The 18,554-nt window shown below is 36.5% G+C and overlaps 1 protein-coding gene across 1 annotated transcript in view; it reads right to left on the bottom strand.

The window, feature by feature from the left end:
* Positions 1-18,554, bottom strand: part of AP3B1 (adaptor related protein complex 3 subunit beta 1) — a 171,751-nt gene that overhangs the window by 80,379 nt on the left and 72,818 nt on the right. Inside the window, exons 12-14 of the mRNA XM_074569713.1 lie at positions 15,980-16,042; positions 14,943-15,075; positions 6,418-6,527 (exon numbers count right to left, since the gene is read on the bottom strand). Of these exons, the coding sequence (XP_074425814.1) occupies positions 6,418-6,527; positions 14,943-15,075; positions 15,980-16,042 (306 nt within the window). The remainder of the gene's footprint in view (positions 1-6,417; positions 6,528-14,942; positions 15,076-15,979; positions 16,043-18,554) is intronic.

Below are 18,554 nucleotides of genomic sequence, written 5' to 3'. Positions count from 1 at the left end.
TCACACAATATTTTTAGATTTCTTTTTCCCTGTTTAAGTCTCCCAGTCTTCAACCATGTAATATCAAGTGCATGATCCTGCAGCCGTTGTTTCCAGGGCATTCAAAACAGCAAACAAGAAATGAAGCCACTTCTAGACCTTCATTGCCTTTTCCAGTATAGCTTAAGTAGGGACCTTGAATTGACAAAAATGCAGGAAATAATACTTTCATTATTCAGCCCTGCTCTGCATTATCCTCAAAGGCAAACATGATTGTAAATTACTTTGCCTGATGTTTTGTTCCGTATGCCCTGAGCAAGTGGTTAAGTGCACTTTTTAAGCCTTAGTACCAGAAGGCAGCTTCTATTGCCATTTTAACCCATTACCTGTCTGGAGGAAAAGAAACAAACGGTTAAAAAAAACCAAACCAACAAACCAGCCAGACCCTCTCCCCTCAAAGCAAGACTCCGGTTACTTACAGCAGTTAGAAAAAGGCATTATAAAGATTTTACAGATCACTCTAGGCAACACAATTAAAAAACTATTGTAGTTCAGCTCTAACCTTTTTACACAACATAACAGGCTAAAGTATAACTTAAAATTGCCAATTCTGGTTATCCGCTTTTGTCACAAAATGAGGAGATATCCAAATTGCAAATGGGGTCTAATTCTCTGCATCCAGCAGAAAATTTGCATAGCTAGCAATTTTTAAAATTTTACTTGGAATCTGAAATGGAAAGAGGGATGAAGTTGATGTGAAATGTCAGACTGGCAGCAAGAAGAAAAGGTACACAGGAAAGAAGAGGAGTCAAAGACAACTGTTTTATTGTAGACCTTTGTAGACTCCTCCATTATTTGAACCTCTACACATAAAATTCCTTTAAAATGGATCTCCACTAATGACCACCCCCTCTTATATAGTGTACAGGTTTTGTTTAAATTGTGTTTTATTCAAGCTGAATATTTGTTCCAAGTTGAGTGTACAGTGTTCCTGGACACAGTGTCCCAAAGGCTACGTATCCCTCTCAAATTCGAAAACATTACATAGCAAGTGAAAAAATGATCAAATTATGACAATTGTTCATTAAGGCACTACTTACACAAAGATTTAAAAAATACATTATTGAAGTGTAACCTAGGGAAGACAATGTGGCTAGAATCTGAAGCTTGCAGAACTGAAATACATATGAACATATGAATGTCACACCTTGTGATACCTTCCCAATATTGAGGGAAAGGAGAACTTAAAGCAAGAAAGTTGCCTGTGCTGTGAAGTCATACCAGAAATATATCAATAAGCAGCATTTATGTAGGAATACTGCAGAGGAAGTTAAGTTTGTTATTGTTGGATGAATGGACACAGCAGTGACAAAAACTCCCAGTCACCTACTCTAGTAATAAGAACCCCAACCCAAACCAGTAATTATTAATTCTTAATTGCAAGTGACATGTTTTTCACCACATATTAAGTTCTTCAAAGGTACACGCACCTATCTTATTTTCCCTCTAAATTTGCAACTCCTTCCCCTGTCTTTATCCCATCAAGAAGGGTTCCTCCTCATCCCTAGATTAGAAAACACTTTAGACTTCTCTCATATTGTTACTCATATCATAAAAAGAACTAAGAATATGTCTGTAATGAAAACCAAGGACGTCAGAATTCACCAGCTATCAAAATAAAAACACCTACCTTAGTACTAGTATAGGGGACCGTCTGGAGAAAAATCACACCAGAACTACAAGATTTCCACCACCCAGAAAGCAATCACTACTGTGTACAATGTAGCATCAAAAATTATTTTTCTAAAAAGAAAAAGCTAGAAACTATTTTGGAGACTACTGCAGTTTTTTTATATGAGGAAACACACAAATGTAGTACACTATTGAGACATTATTACTCAGAGCTAATTCTTGCTAGGTTGATTTACATTCATTCATTGCTAAAATGAAATAAGATAAATCAAAAGAGGCATACTTTGAATTTAAACAAAAGCATTTTTTGTTAATCCAGTTTAACCAATCCACTTAAATATAATTCAGATTAAATCTGCAAGTATTTGCACTTAGACACATTCTGGACCACAGGCATTTTGAAGGAAAGGTTTTCTAAAAAGGGTAGTCTATATGACTACATGACACATATTTGACGAGGGAATATTCTAAAAGCTTTTGAAAAAGTCCCTCAGTAACATCTTCGAAAATGTCATCCTTTACAGGGTGTAAAAGACTAAAACCCAGCTACAATGGAAGGCAATCATCAGATGTCCCACAGGGACCTATAGGGGAAAACGTGCTGTTCAACAGACTTGCAAGTAACCTAGAAGAGGGCTATCTAATGAGGAGACAGTCAATTTTGCTGGATGCAAAATTATTCAAGGTAATTTAAACTAAAATAGAGCCTGAACAGTTGAAGAGGACTTATTAGTGATACTTAAAAATTGTGCAGAAGTGATGCAGCTGGCCTTGAAACATTCATAACAGGACTTAAAAAAATAAAATACATAATTCTACACATATCGATGGACCCCAAACTATTTCTAGGGAAAAATATCTTGGAATCATTAATATTTTCAGAGAATTGTAGAATTGTTAAGTCAATGTTCTGTGGAAGTCAAAAGACAGACAACACCAGGAAAGCAAGATAAGAAATACAAAACAAGTAATATCATTATGTCACCAATTAAAATTTCTCATTCATACTCCGACTACTGTGCGCACTTCTGGTCACTCCACTTCAAAAACCACATGAGTACCAGAAAAGACAAAGAAAAGAGGGAAAGGCTGATCAGACATATGGAATACGAGGAGAGAGTAGAATTTTTAGATTAGTAAGCATAATCCAGACAGCAAATTCAAGCTTCCAGTCAGCGGCTGAGAAGGTTCATTGGAGGTGCATCACGATGAACCTGCTCTTGTCTTTAAATCCCTCTCCCTAAAGCTCCAGTTTTTGCTGCAGCTGAAGATAAGACTATCAAGAAAACTTTTGGACTCAACCAGTATCATCCTTCTTTAAATGCCCCTTTCCCACTTGCATATTTTTTAAATTCCTGTCACACTAAAAACTATCCACACAAAACTAATTAAGCCTACCTCAGAGTGAACATCTAACACAAACTAGCACTGCTTAGATCTCTCGTCCACAACTCAACAAGTCATTAAATTATAAAGCATGCTGATGTTATTAACACATTAACAGCCAAGTGGCAACATTTCTGATTTTTACAAATTTAAGTTTAAAGAGATCCAATTATTCTCTTGTTTAGTATCTTCAGAACACCATCAGACATGCATTTCTCACAGCTTTTGAGGTATGTGGAGAAAAGGAGCTGGAATCCAGCTAGATTGAGTTGTATGTGCATATACCTATGCACAGCTCAAGGTATTCAACAAATATCAGACATAAAATAGATCCCATAGATCTTTGCCTGGGCATACCTGAGACAAAAGTTTAAGGTACAAATGATGACACACAAAAGCAAAGAAAGAAAAATAAGCACTCTTTTCAGATATATAAGAAAAAAATCAGTCAAAGGACAAACTGAAATGGACCTAGTCCTAAGCTTTACTGTAAATGAGAGTTAGTGGTCTACAAGAGCTCCGTAGTTCTTAGTTGAACTACCTAATATTTCTTATAGTTGGTCAGATATGTTTAGCTTACTATGCATCCTATCACTTTCTAAATGGCTTCTGTAGATGAAGAAGATGAAGACAAGAATAAAGACAAGATGAAGACAAGAATAAGTAAATTTTAGATTGGATGAAATGAAAGAAACATTGCCACAACAGATTTTTAGGCACCTCATCATTGACAACCACAACCTCAGGCTAACACAAGTGAAATTTGTAAGAACATGAATGAAATAAATTCAGGCACCGACTCAAAAATGTAATCTATTCAGTTTACACTGTTTTTTTTATTTTAGTGGCTAGTGTTCACCATTTACCTAAAATAAATCATGACAGAACAATCAAAACGTTTATTTTTACCTTTTCTATTTAATTGTATTAAATTCTGTTCATGCTTTTGGCTGTGTTTTACGTAGTATTAAATCAATCTTGACTCTAAAAAACACCAAAGAATTTCTTTGCCTACACTCCCCCACCCTCCAGTTACTTTCAAGTTCATTCAAGACCATATCATTTGGCTGCTCCTCCTATGTTCAAATGCAAGAGTCCTTTAAAGACAGTTGTACGCTCTCGCATAAAGGAATAAGGTAGGTCCCTTAAGTTTCAATCTCAATTTAAAAAATGAGACCAGAAACACTTTCCCCAATGGAAGAGGTCAGAAAAAGAATAATCTGTGTAAGATGTGTGTGTACAAAAGTGTGTGTGTATGTATGTATGAATACTGTATGTCAAAGTAATAAAGGTCAGTAATCCTTGCTTTGTGTCTCTATGTTTTACAGCAGACAAAAACCAAGGCAACTGTGTTATGTCAACTCACAACCACTATTGCCATAGTAAGATCAATGTTTAAAAGACGCCTGCAGATCTCAGGAATTCCAGCAGTGCTTTATGAAATGTCAAAATTTCAAACGCAGATCCTCAGTAACTATACAATCTAAATACCACCTTCTTAAACATGTAAAAATATGCTTATCCTTTTCAGAAGTGACTGAAGGGATTCAGGGGCTTGGACTCAATGACCTTTAGAGGTCCCTTCCAACTCAAATAATTCTGTAAAGGAATACATCCATTTTCAAACATAATTGGTGCAAGTTATTTCAGGATAATGATATGGCATTCAAATTATAAATATTAACTTCTTCCTAATTATTCTTAAATCCAAAGTCCTAAACACAGCAAGGAAGTTAAACTTCTGGAAGTTATTAAAAAAATTACAGGGAAAAATGTAAAAAAAGATGTACAACAATCATCCTGGAAAGACTACAGCATCACTATCACCGCTTCCTTCATGGATAACAAGCATAATTCACATTCAGATTTTGATTTTTAGTTTATTCCTATGACTCTCTGTTCTACAGACTCTTCTCCTACTACTTAACCATTTTCTCATATTTTGTACAGCCTCATTATTGGAGAACATGAGTACATCAAAGTAGTTCAAGTACTGCATGTCTTCCTCCCCCGCCCTTATTCAACTTAAAAAAGGATTTTCTTTTCCAAAAAAAATCCCCATCTTTAAAACATTAAATATTTACAGAAGTATTAATTAGCTACAAAACTCTTTTAAGTGTTAAAGAGAATATTTAGAAAACAACTATTTTCTCTCATACAGCATATGGAAATAAGATGACAAACTCATTTGGCAAAGTGCCAGAAGATGCATGTAATAAGATTATACACAATTCATGAGATTGTAATCATCAAAATATTGCAGAAATTTCCTGAAAACACAGATGATTATTACAAAATAGGTAATACTTATTTGACATGTAATTAGCAGTAGTAACTTATAGACCTTTTTGATTCTGCGTAAGAGAAATCCAGTAGAATTATATTTTCTTTACATCAGTTATGAACTTTGATCATCAGCTCTTAGCCGCCAAAGTTTTGTTTAATCTGTTCAGTAAGCGTGAACTGAGAAGACCACATTTCCTTTTTCTTTTAATATTCCAAACTTTGCCAAATTCAACTATGGAAAATAAAAGATTCACTGATTTAGAAACTATTTACTGCACCATCATCAATAAATGTGTAATTATATGAAACTGAACAGTCCTATTTATAGCATATAGAAAAAAATAATTATTGACAGATCAAAACCTGTCAACTTTGGGGTATGACACAATAGGAAGCTAATGTGTCTTCAGCCTTCCACTATAATTTAGGATAGTCCACTAAATGTTTTATCAATAACCGGGACTGTAAGGAGAATTTGGAAAGTAAATATCGACTTACCTAAACATAAATTTAATCTAAGGACAGATAATAGGCAACAGTGTAAACTGTAGTGTTAAATGCCACAGAACCTTAAACACCCAGAAGATAAAAGTGCGACTTCAAAAAACATTGCAACACGCTCACAGCAGAGTGTCTGGTACCATGGAAATGTCAGGTGACTTGGGGGTAGGGAAAAAGATTTCGAATAAAATTTTTTCAACTCCACTCCAGATCAGTAAGACAACAGACTGAAAATCCTCAAGTTAAGTGCTGTTTTGCCCTTATTTTCTTTTCAACTTAGCCACTCCATGCTCTAAACCTGCTATTCACCTTGGCCTAATGGTACTAGCATCCTTAACATTTCCAGGATCTCATTCAAAATAGCTTACCAGATCTAAGGCACAAACTGATGCCATCTGATAGCTTCTATTTCCTCTTCCTTAAGATCATGAAAATTATATTTTATGTCAAAAATAAAAAATTGTGTTGTATTTTTTTAATATATCTATTTCCATTTATGGCCCAAATTAAAAGGACATTGCATGATTTTTATCATTTAACAAGGAACATAAGACGCTGTGCACAAATACTCACTGTAATGTTATCCAAGAGTTTGGCCATATGCTTAATAATTTCACCATGGTGCGCTGGTTGGGTTTGCAGCAGTTTCTTAATGACAACAACACTTTCAGCAACTACAATTTCTGTTTAAGACAAAACAAATTATGAATTTTAAAAGCATTTATGCAAAAGAAAAAGCCATAAATAATTGACTGTAAAAGATATCAGCTTTCAATATTAGCTTTGCAGAACTGAATTCTATTTACTTGGTAACAAAGATGTAAACCACTCTACTAAGCAATACAAGTTCAGCTTCCAGAATCAAGTTATAAGCAGCAAAAAAAGACAGAGAAATGTTCTAAATGTAAAAATACCATTTTATTACATACTTTTTTTAAAAATTGCCTTTTAGTAAAGCTGCACATTTTTCCTTTTTAAATTGAGGAACAGCATGAAAAAACATCTGTTTTTCAATGAAATTATGCATATTCATAAGTAATTTGCTGTCTACATTAAAAATACAAACACTTGTTTAGTTTTCAAAGAAATATACAACATTAAAAGTAATAGCTCATTCAGAAACAAGAGAAATATCTAAACATTTCCTTTGCACTTTTTCACCTTCTAAATGCTCCCTCTCAGGTCTGTAATCTAATCTCTAAAACATTCAAATGAAGCTTCTAAATAGCAAGTTGTTGTAACATTTATGCCAAAGTCATGCACTGGAGTACTTAACTACTGTAACAAGTAACATTCACAGCCTGATGAACTTGTGTGAAATGTACAATTTTTGAAGCTGAAAAAAGCCCACTGGTGCAGAGGTAAGCTTCTATGCAAGAGTAAATTCATGGTGTAAGGAAAGGTGAAGGAAAGTCAAACATGGACAAAGCTGAAACCAAAACAAACGCTACTGTAAGAGTTCAACATAATTCTAATTTTCATTTATACTACAAAAAGGGAGTAACTATTTCTCCTAAACTATCAATGTTGAAAGCAAAGAAAAAGCCTAACAACCATTCGTTAAACATCACAGAGGTATTCCTACATTTCAAGAGTTAATCTGGCACACAGAACATTCACTCTGCAATCAAGCACACTGAAGTTTCAAAAGAACGGTATGGGGAAGAGAACTCTAAATATTTTATAATAGTTTTTTTTTATGAAAGCAAACTTCTTTTTGAAGAAAAGCTTTTCAAAAGCTCTGAGTATGCATCATTATGCCATAAACCTCTGAAATGCTTAATTTTTAGCTTGCAGCTTTTTGTGTCATCCTTTATTTGACGTGATATCTCACTCATTTTTCTAGACTAATTTCTTGAAGCAAGGTTAACTTGTCTACTTCACATATCTCAAGGACTTGCACAATCCTACAGATCAATTTAATTTAGATTGTGTTTTGCCAGATATTAAAATAAGACGACAATTCCAAAATTTTAAAACTACGATCTGGAATACTTAGAGTGGGGGACTTTGTAATGACAACCTTCATCATTGAGTGTTTTGTGATACTACTTAACAAGGAGAATGTTTAAGCAAAATAAAACTAAACCCAAAAAACTAAATGGACATGAAGTCATTACTAAAAACACTGGTTGACAATGTAGAACTGATAATGATAAAATTAAGTGCAGTAGATGAAATGTCATAGGAACTACTTTAAATTTGCTCCCACAGATTGTGCTAAAGAACTGAACCAGAATAGTAAGCGAGTAAACTAGTATGGTTCCTTTTCCACGAGTCTAGATACCAAAAAAGAAAGTACAAACAAAAGCAAAATGAATTTCTATTAGAATAAGGACTGACATAGTCCAGAAAAAAGAGACGGGCTCTTTGAGGCTTGTTTTGTGTACAGAAAGAATCCCAAAAATGTGCGCGAAATACAAGACACACATTTAGGTTCAAAGACAAAAAAAAAAAAAACAAACCAAAAAAACCACACACACACACAAAAGGAGGAGGTAAAATTTTGCATTCTGAATGAGCAGTAAGAAAATTTTAAAATGTAACTCTGCTAGAATTAACAAGAAAAAGCATAGAAGGCAATGATAAACGAACACAAGAGTGTAAAGTATATAATATCTAAAGGTTCATTAAAAGTAAATCAAATTCTTAAAATAAAGACTAAATATCACAGAAAATCTGATCAGGAATGCCTTTACCAATAAAAGGAGGCTACAAGAGGTATCAGCAATTTAAATTTTAACAAGTTATAGTAAAAATCTTAGTATAACGTTCACTGCTAGTTTTCTTCAAACAATTTTGAAGCAATATGGAAATGACTAATCTGAGTAGGATAATCTCTGACGACCCCGGAGCATGACAACTTCTCAAAAACCTAAAATATATTCAGTCATACAATGTTCCATTTTGCCATTGTCAGTAACATGGACAGTGAGATTGAGTGCACCCTCAGCAAGTTTGCCGATGCCACCAAGCTGTGCGGCATGGTCGACACACTGGAGGGAAGGGATGCTATCCAGAGGGACCTTGACAGGCTTGACAGGTGGGCCTGTACGAACCTCATGAAGTTCAACCAGGCCAAGTGCAAGGTCCTGCACCTGGGTCATGGCAATCCAAGGCATAAATACAGGTTGGGTGGAGAATGGCTTGAGAGCAGCCCTGAGAAGGACTTGGGGCTGCTGGTGGACGAGACACTCAACATGAGCAGGCAATGCACGCTTGCAGGCCAGAGAGCCACCCATATCCTGGGCTGCATTAAAAGAAGTGTGGCCAGCAGATAGAGGGAGGTGATTCTGCCCCTCTACTCTGCTCTCATAAGACCCCACCTGGAGTACTGTGTCCAGCTCTGGAGTCCTCACCACAAGAAGGACATGGACCTGTTGGAGAGGGTCACGAAGATGATCAGAGGGCTGGAGCACCTCTGCTATGAGGACAGGCTGAGAGAGTTGGGGTTGTTCAGCCTGGAGAAGAGGAGGCTCCAGGGAGACCTTATAGCAGCCTTCCAGTACCTAAAGGGGGCCTACAGGAAGGATGGGGAGGGACTCTTCATCAGTGAGCATAGCAATAGGATGAGGGGTAATGGTTTTACACTAAAAGAGGGTAATTTTAGATTAGGTATTAGGAAGAAATTCTTTACTGTGAGGGTGGTGAGATGCTGGAACAGGTTGCCCAGAGAAGTTGCGGATGCCCCATCCCTGGAAGTGTTCAAGGCCAGGCTGGATGAGGCTTTGAGCAACCTGGTCTAGTGGGAGGTGTCCCTGCACATGGCAGGGGGGTTGGAACTAGATGATCTTTAAGGTCCCTTCCAACCTGAACCATTCTGTGATTCTATGAAATAATGATGTATATAAAAAATTAACAATGTATTGGACAGTAACTTGTGGGGACCAAACTGCAGACTTTTTCATAATTGAGACTTTGGCCACATTATAACAGAAACTCAGAAAAAGACCTTAGCAAGGAGTGTATTACCAGAGAACATTCAAAACTGCATTCTGAAGTACTATATTTCATACCATTGATGTTGAGTCAAATTTTCTTCCACTTACATTAACTAACGCTCGCAGAAACTAGGACACACAATTGAAGACTAATTTATCCACAGTCTATAATTCGTATAATCACTATTTCTAAAAGCAGCAAAACCACATCAACTGGTTTTGTAAGAAATATACCAACTGAATCTCATAGCAAGGCTGTACAAGTGATTAAGTGCACCCTCAGCAAATTTGCAGATGACACAAAGCTGAGTGGTGCTGTTGACACGTTTGAGGGGCTGTATGCGATTCAGAGGGACCTGAACAAGCTCAATAAGTGGACACATGTGAACCTCATGTGAAGTTCATGAAGTTCAACAAGGCCAAGTCGGGGGTCCTGCGTATGGGTCTAGGCAACCCCCAGTATCAATACAGGCTGGGGGATTGAGAGCCGCTCTGCTAAAAAGGACTTGGGGATACTGGTGGATTAAAAAAAATGGACATGAGCCTACAATGTGTGCCTGCAGCCCAGAAAGCCAACGTGGGCTGCATCAAAAGAAGCATGGCCAGCAGGTTGGCAGAGATGATTCTGCCCCTCTACTCTGCTCTGGTGAGACAACACCTGGAGTACTGCATCCCACTCTGGAGCCCTCAGTACAAGACAGACTGTTGGAGTGGGTCCAGAGGAGGGCCATGAAAATTATCAGGGGGATGGAACACCTCTCCTATGAGGACAGGCAGAGAGAATAGAGGTTCTTCGTCCTGGAGAAGAGAAGGCTTCAGGGAGACCTTATTGCAGCCTTTCAACACTTAAAGGTGGCTTATAAAAAAGATGGGGACAGACTTTTTACTAGGGCCTATAGTGATAGGACAAGAGGTAATGGTTTTAAACTAAAAGAGGGAAGATTCAGACTAGATATAAGGAAAAAACTTTTTTTACGATGAGGGTGGTGAAACACCCTTAAACCTTAAAACCCACCAACCTTAAAAATGAACAAAAATTTTAGAAACTTAATTTCTCCTTTCTACCACACAAAGACTATAAAAGAGATTCTGGTAATGAAGCAGTGGTCTGGGACATTACCTGTATTCTACCAGGGAAGAATTTGTAAGGAGGCTTCCTCAAGAAACGTGCAGTCAGAGGACCAGAAGGCATATGTTCCCTTCTAAATTAAGTCAAAATAGACTGAACACTTTCAGTCCAAAAGCCAGCATATACAGAACACAATGATTAGATAGCGTGATATATAATAATATATAGCCTGTATCATTTATATAAAACAGTCACACAAAATTATCACGCTACCAAACATCGCATTCTATCACTCCAGCAGGCACCAGATGTGTTGCTCCTACACAAATCAAGAAGTACGCACATACTTTCAGTTAAGTGAGCCACAATGGAATGAAGAATCAATAAAGATTGCAGGATCATCAGTATATTTCTCCGATATGTTTGAATATTGTAATTTTTACTTCCATCATAACAACAGTCTCTTAATTACCATTGGGATAGAGAGATCAGAAAGAAAACCTGAGGTTTTGGTTGGATTTGTAGGCTGTTTGTAGAACTAGCATGGAGAAGAGAAGGTTCCAGGGAGACCTTATAGCAGCCTTCCAGGCCTTAAGGGGGGCCTGCAGGAAAGACAGGGAGAGACTCTTTATCGGGGAGTGTAGTGATAGGACAAGGGGTAACGGTTTTAAACTGAAAAAGGGGAGATTTAGATTAGATATTATGAAGAAATTTACTGAGAGTGGTGAGACATTGGAGCAGGTTGCCCAGAAAGGATGTACATGCCCCACCCCTCGAAGCATTCAAGATCAGACTGGATGGGACTTTGAGCAACGGATCTAGTGGAAGATGTCCCTGCCCATCACAGAAGGATTGGACTAGATGACCATTCCAACCCAAACCATTCTATGATTCTATGATTATTTGGGTTATTAGAAGGTTATGCTAATGGTTAAAACTAAATTTAAAAGGCAATTATTAGAGCTAAGAATCCAGACAAACATTAAGTTTCTGCATTTCAGGACAGCCTGAAGTCTAACTTTTTACCTGGTTAATTTTTCCACCTTTATAACAGAAATAACAGAATGGTGAAACTACATTAATACATATAAACTGAATGTTACAAGAAGTTAGTTTTCTGTTACATCATTCTAACAGTAATTCCAATAGATAGGTAGTAGTCACCTGACATATTAAAAGTTCCAGTGATTTTATGACTTGCCTGATTAAATTTGTATAGATTGGTAGGAAAAAAATTATTTTAGCTACACATCCTACAATTGTGTTTACATTCTCTAATATCCATAACATGCAACTTTCAACAGAAAGTGAAAAATCACCCATCTGAGAAAAGCCTGCAGGATCTCTAATATACAGTCAGACAAGAGACTTCCTATAATCCTGTCTCTTACATCTAAAGTGACTTTTATGTCATAGCTGGGGCATCGGTCAGCTAAAATTCTCAAGGCAATTGCTTAAAGGAAATTCATCAGTCAAATGCCAAATGTCACACCAAAGAGCCAAAATAACTCTTCTTTTTGTACTTCCTTCATCAGACGATGAAGGAAAGTGATTCTCAACCCTCAATATGGCTTCCAGAAAAAAGGCTCTGTTCAACTCTTGAAATTTTCTTTGCCTATATATGAGTGCTTTGTTTAAAGTCAAATTTCTCCTACTCAGGGAAGCTGGGGGCTGTGGTAAAAAAACCAACCATTTGAATCAGAAGCACATACAGAAACTAGACATTTCAATGATGAGACACTCAAAGAGCTCTGTGAAGAGTTATCCCAGCTGGATCTGACTGACTCTGAAAGAGACTGTTTTGTGTAATGACACTCCACCTCTCAGCACCTAAGTTCCAGAACAGTTAATGGCACAGCTCCTGTCCCAGATATAGCAAAGATATCTTGTCTGTTGGGTTGTATCTACAGTAAAGGCCTTTTCAGAACAAGGCATAGAATTAGAAGGTGGTTTAAGCACAAGTTCATTCTTCAGGATTCTATTTTGATTCGGCAGAATTAATTTGGTCACCTCTCTTCTGCACTCAAGTGAATTCCCCATAAGAAGAAAACAACGCAGAGAAAACAGAGCCAACTGCTTTCAGGGACCTCAGAACCTGCTGAACTTCCCAGCTTAGGTTTCATGCTATGCAAAGGCAGGAGAACTGCTTCCAGGCTTCAAACAACCATGGAAGAAGTAGCAGGGCAAACACACTGCTTGCACACTTCAAGGGTGAAAGTTGGAGGAAAGCAAGATTAACCAGGACTCTTAAACCTATTCTCCTACACATGCTAAATCTCTTTTTTTCTCCCTTACCATGCCCAAAACTCTTCTTATGTTCAGTAAGCTGTGACTATCGGTAATTTCCTGCCACCTGAGGAAAGGTACCATTTAAATTATGCTATTCTATTCATTCCTTGAAAAAAGGAATAAAGACACTGCAGCTATGGTAAAGCAATTTGCCAGCTGCCAGGTTTAAAAGATCCTCAATATATCCTTTGCAGTCTTTCAGAACAGTAAGCACAAGAAGATAATTTTATTTGCTAGACAACTACTTAGAAGCAGTCAGGAAAACTAATCTTGTTGAGACAGACCTTTGTATACATGTACATGCATATATGTGTGTGTGTATATATATATGGAATTACTTTGAAGAAAATATTAAATTGAGAAGCCATGATAAAAGAAAAAAAGCCTTTTCCTCTTATCTTGGTTTCTTCTTAGCAAAAAGAAAAAGTAAGAAAATGGAAAGAAGGATTATTAAGTAACAAACTCAGTATTCTGAAGCGATTTTAAGACAGAAAAAAAATGGGGATTTGTACATGCTGAAAGGAGCCTACTGACTCAGAGGAAGATTGCTAATAGAATTATGCAGAATCAACAACAAGCTTTGAAGCCTGTATTTTTAATATGGCCACTGCTGAATGTAATACAAAAAGGTGCATTGTGCAGACATGGCCTTGTAACACAATATAGGAAGATATTTTAAACACAGTTGATAACCAAAAAAGCATAAAGGGAAATAAGCTCTAGAGCACTAGGAAATTAAAGTTACATATATTAAAAGTACAAAGCTATACACTGAGGCCTCTCAGGAAATTTTGATAAAAGGTGAAGTGGGAGAGAAGGAGGACTCATAGTTCATAAACCAAATAAGAGAAAGCTCTGAGTGTATCAATGGGTCACAGAATGACTGTTTGCTGCCAAAGCAATGGCCCTAATAAAGGCCGTCTCAGGATTACCATGAAAAATATGTCCAGTAGGTATGGAAAGCAACTAATGCTGCCTTTGAAAGCTTAGAGTAGATCTCATCTGTGTTTTCTGAACAATTCTAATTACTCCAGGCCATCCCAAAACCACACTTTTCCTCCTTCCTGACATTATAGTTTTTAACTCTAACTCTATTTCCAATATTTAACCATATTCATGTAGACTGCACATTATATAACAATCTTCTGATTCTCTTATTGGCTACACCTGTGCAATATTCATTGGTAACTGGTAAGAATATACAATATTATCAGATATTGATTTACAGTGCTGCTATATCCTATTTGACTTTAGCTGCTCCTTGTTGTGTTCCTTAGCGACTTGCAACTCTGTTTCACTATATAAAAATAACAGAAGGCTAGATTATAAAATCAAGGCAAATTTGGGGCCGTTTATCCTAAAACTATTTAATGTGGTTTTTTTCAGTTAAGCATTGACACACCAAAAAAAAAAAAACACAACACATTCCAAGCTTTCAGCACCCTCTACAGGCTAACTGTTTTGATGCAACTAAGCATACAACAGTAAAACTAGTCATCTACGATAATCACAACAGCACACTTTAATAATTACAGCATTTTGAGAAAAGACAAGTAAACATGTAATCTCAGGCCACAAGGAATTAATTTCACTAATAAAAGAGAAAATAAGTACCCAGTGATTATGAGAGCCTTTTGAAGTGCTTCAAACAAGAAGAAGCACCAGAATCACTATTTTTACCCAGTCATGTCAGCTAAATTCTTATAAAAGTCAACTCCCTTATACTTTTTAATGTAAACTGCTCTGTGTGGTTCTCATTAAGAAAAGGTTTCCAAAAACAAGCAGAACATTTAGCTTACCATCCCTGTTGGACAGCAAACATACGAGGCCATTAAGGCATGTGTCAGTCACTTCGGTGATATTTGTTGCGCATCTGCCTATAGCCTGAATTGTAGCTGCAGCAAACTGTTTATCTTGGCTTTTCACGTACGTCTAAGGAAACAGGATTTTCATTAGTCAACAGATAAGTCTTGTCAACCAAAGACTTACCACATTATTCTCATAAGAGAGACATACTATACAATAAATTCAATCTAGAAAGCTACACTGCACATTAGAAGTTACACTCTTTTCACCTCATTGTCACTTTCAGAAGACATTTTCTTGCCAGCTTTGGTTACCCATGGCCATGCAAACCTCTGATTTCAAGAAAGCTTGGGGCACGGGGCAATTACCCAAAAACAGCAATTAGTTTGTGTGCAACGTTCGAGGACTTGATGAGCTCTCTCTTCAGAGAGGTTTCAGTTCATTTAACCAGGAGCATCTGTGAAACTATGAATAACCTACCTGCCTCAGAACCAGTACCTTTCAGAGAAATCCAGGCAGAGAACTGAAGCAATGAAAATACATGTCATAAGCAAAGAAGAAAGAAGGACAGACTGTTTCACAATATAGACAGAACATCTTGCTGATGCATATACAGATATTGGAGATAATACTATTTCATCAAATGATTTACAGAAATGAGGTTTGGCAATAAATGCTAATGGCCAAATATTGCTAAAATTAAGGCCCTATCATCTAGGGACTTACAGCGTTAGTCAAGTTGGTAGAATTTGTTTTAAAGAATTTGTAATGAATGAGTTTTTCTCAACACCTTTTTTTTTTGGTAGCTGGAAGGAGAGTGAGAAACAAAACATTGAAACCCTTTTCCACGTATAAAAAGCACCATTATCCATTATGATATGACACAGTTTCATTTCCATTCCGAGAACATTTTACCCTGGAAAAGACTAACTTGAAAAATTTAAGACTAAGAATCTAGATGAAACGTCCAATAACGGCAATTGGCCAACAGAGAGCATTTCATATAAAAGGAATACACTTTTGCACAAACCTGAAATTCTCGAAGCAGAGTTGATATGTTGGCTTCATTTGCTAAACTTGTCAAGATTTCAAGCTACAAGAAAAAACAAACATATTTTATCAAAAGCTAAAATAAGATATTATAAACAGTAACACATACATACTATACTTTTATTGTATATAAATAAGTGATAATACTACTAAAAACACCACTTAAAATTCAACAGAGTATACCAGATTTCAGTATAAACTGGTAACAGCATTGCACTCAGGAGAAATATTCTCCTTGCAAGTACATGAAAGGTTTTCAAAGCAGGACTCTAGGGTTCAGTGATGCATTTTCTACGAGCTCTAGCTTCACTGTTGCATTGCATACTAAATGGACTTGAAATACTTCTGGCAGCATGGTTTCCAATATTATACAACCGGCCTTAGCGTATAAGAATCTTGTGACATTGTAAGAAGAAATAATGAAAATCACAACTGCAGCTGGGGAGAAATAGTGTCCATTATATTCAGATGAACGGCAATAAAAGACCTTTAAACTCTGGAAAGAAACAGTTGCATCTATGAGACTCCTCAGATCTTAATCAACATCAACAACATCAGATCCTGGAAGGCCTCTTCTTTGCTCCTGGTGAACAACAGGATGATATACAACACTTGGCATATATTGTTAAGGTGGTATGATTCCAGGCTGTTTTAACTTTAAAGAAGAAAGAATTCTAATACAATCCATTTGAAGTAAACTGAAGAAAAAGACAACTCTGTCTCTGTAAAGGGAAGCCATGCATCAGACACCTGTTGGTATTTTTTGAGTTGGATGCACACAAACAATGACACTAAATTGATACAGTCCACCTATACTTCAGAAGCAATTCGATAAAACCTGTCACCACAGGCTCTTAAAGATACGTATCTAGTATAGTATACAAAGCAAGTGGATAAATGAAAGAGAGGAACAGACACAAAAAAGAGACTATTTTACAGTACAGGAAGGCTATCAATGGAATCCCACAAATATCTTTGTTGCTCTTCTGCTTTTCAACATATTCATATACGGAACTATGAAAGTAATGAGAAGACAGGAGACAAGATTTTGAGTTGATGCTACAGTTTTCAGAGAAATGAAGACAAAGGCTTACTAAGAAAAGCTGCATAAAACCTTCAAATATTAGGTGACCAGTTGATAAAATGGCAAAAAAATTCAATAGATATAAATGTAAATTAACTCATAACTGAGTAAAAACCTTAACTTTAGAGAAAATTACAGCCTTCAAGCTGATTATACTAATTATATACTACTATATACTAATTATATACTATTAATTATAAGTAAGAATTTGTGGTAAAATAGGTAACTCCATGAAAATATAAGCCCAATGCTAAGCAGTGATCGAAAAACAAACTTGTTGGGAAGGAACAGAGAACAAAACAGAAACCTAAACACTGAAGCAGATGAATTCCAAGATGCTCCTGCATCTTAAATACTGCCACAGGTCTTGTCCTCCTATCTCAGAGCAGACGGGATGGAACTACAAGAGTAGGGTGTGGGGAAAAGCACAAGATTTTCTTATGTATGTAACAGTGTAGGTTGTCCTAAATTTTTCAGCCACCAAGAAAGATGTGAGACAATGAAAGGAAAAAACACAATTTCTACTTTTCCACCTCTTAACCAATGTATTATCAAATAATATGGGAATTCAAATTGATCAACTTCCAATTATTTCAGGAGTGACTTTCCTGGATAACACTAAGTCTTACTAGTATTCCTGACAATTTTCATAATCATTAAATCTTTTTGCCTGCAACTGCCTCAAATTTACTTAGATTTAATGTTGGACTAATAAAAATACGATGGGCTGGGCATAGCCATCATGGACTGCACCACTCTGCACAAGTCATGATGGCACAAAATGGATGCAAAATGAAAATAAGGAAAAATTAATGTTTCTTTAAAAAAACTGTACCTTCCACTCCTAAACACAAGTGCCTATGACAATATAAAGCAAAACAAGTGAAAAGGCACATAATAGTAGACAATTTTTACGCTATTGTTCTGTCAAGGATTTCACATCCGTTAAAGAGTAAGAATAGAGAAAACAAGACGACGACAACCTAAAACATGCATTGAGATGTGGCCTTGAGGAAAGCCTAAAGTACTTCTCATGTCAAATGCTGACTTCAAAGGGAATCTGGGACTCCTACACTGTCTCACTTTGTTCAGGGAAACAGATTTAAACTCTTAAGTGAACAGTTTCAAAGACTGATTTCATTTCTCTTCATTTGAGAAGATTCTTCTTCCCATGAAAACAGTCAGACTTTAAATGTTTGAATGGCTAGTTAGATAAAAATGGTAACGCTCTGTATCACTGAGAGGTGCCAAAAGCTGTAGTGGAAAACATAGACCATCTGCCATCTACAACATGGTAACAAGACAACTTTCATGTAGCCTGACAAGCCTTAAGGACACTTGTGGACTTGACTAAAAGCCACAACTCTACAGTTCTTGGCGCAGAATGATCTGTGTTTTATCAATGCAAGAAAATTTTACCTTCCTGTTGCAAATAGCGTTGTCCAGTAGTATACAGATGAATTTGTTTTTA

The sequence above is a fragment of the Larus michahellis genome, chromosome Z (genome assembly GCF_964199755.1).
Source record: "Larus michahellis chromosome Z, bLarMic1.1, whole genome shotgun sequence".
NCBI classification, from domain to species: domain Eukaryota; kingdom Metazoa; phylum Chordata; class Aves; order Charadriiformes; family Laridae; genus Larus; species Larus michahellis.
Note: the sequence above shows the minus strand (reverse complement) of the source record. Positions and strands in the feature narration are given on the sequence as shown.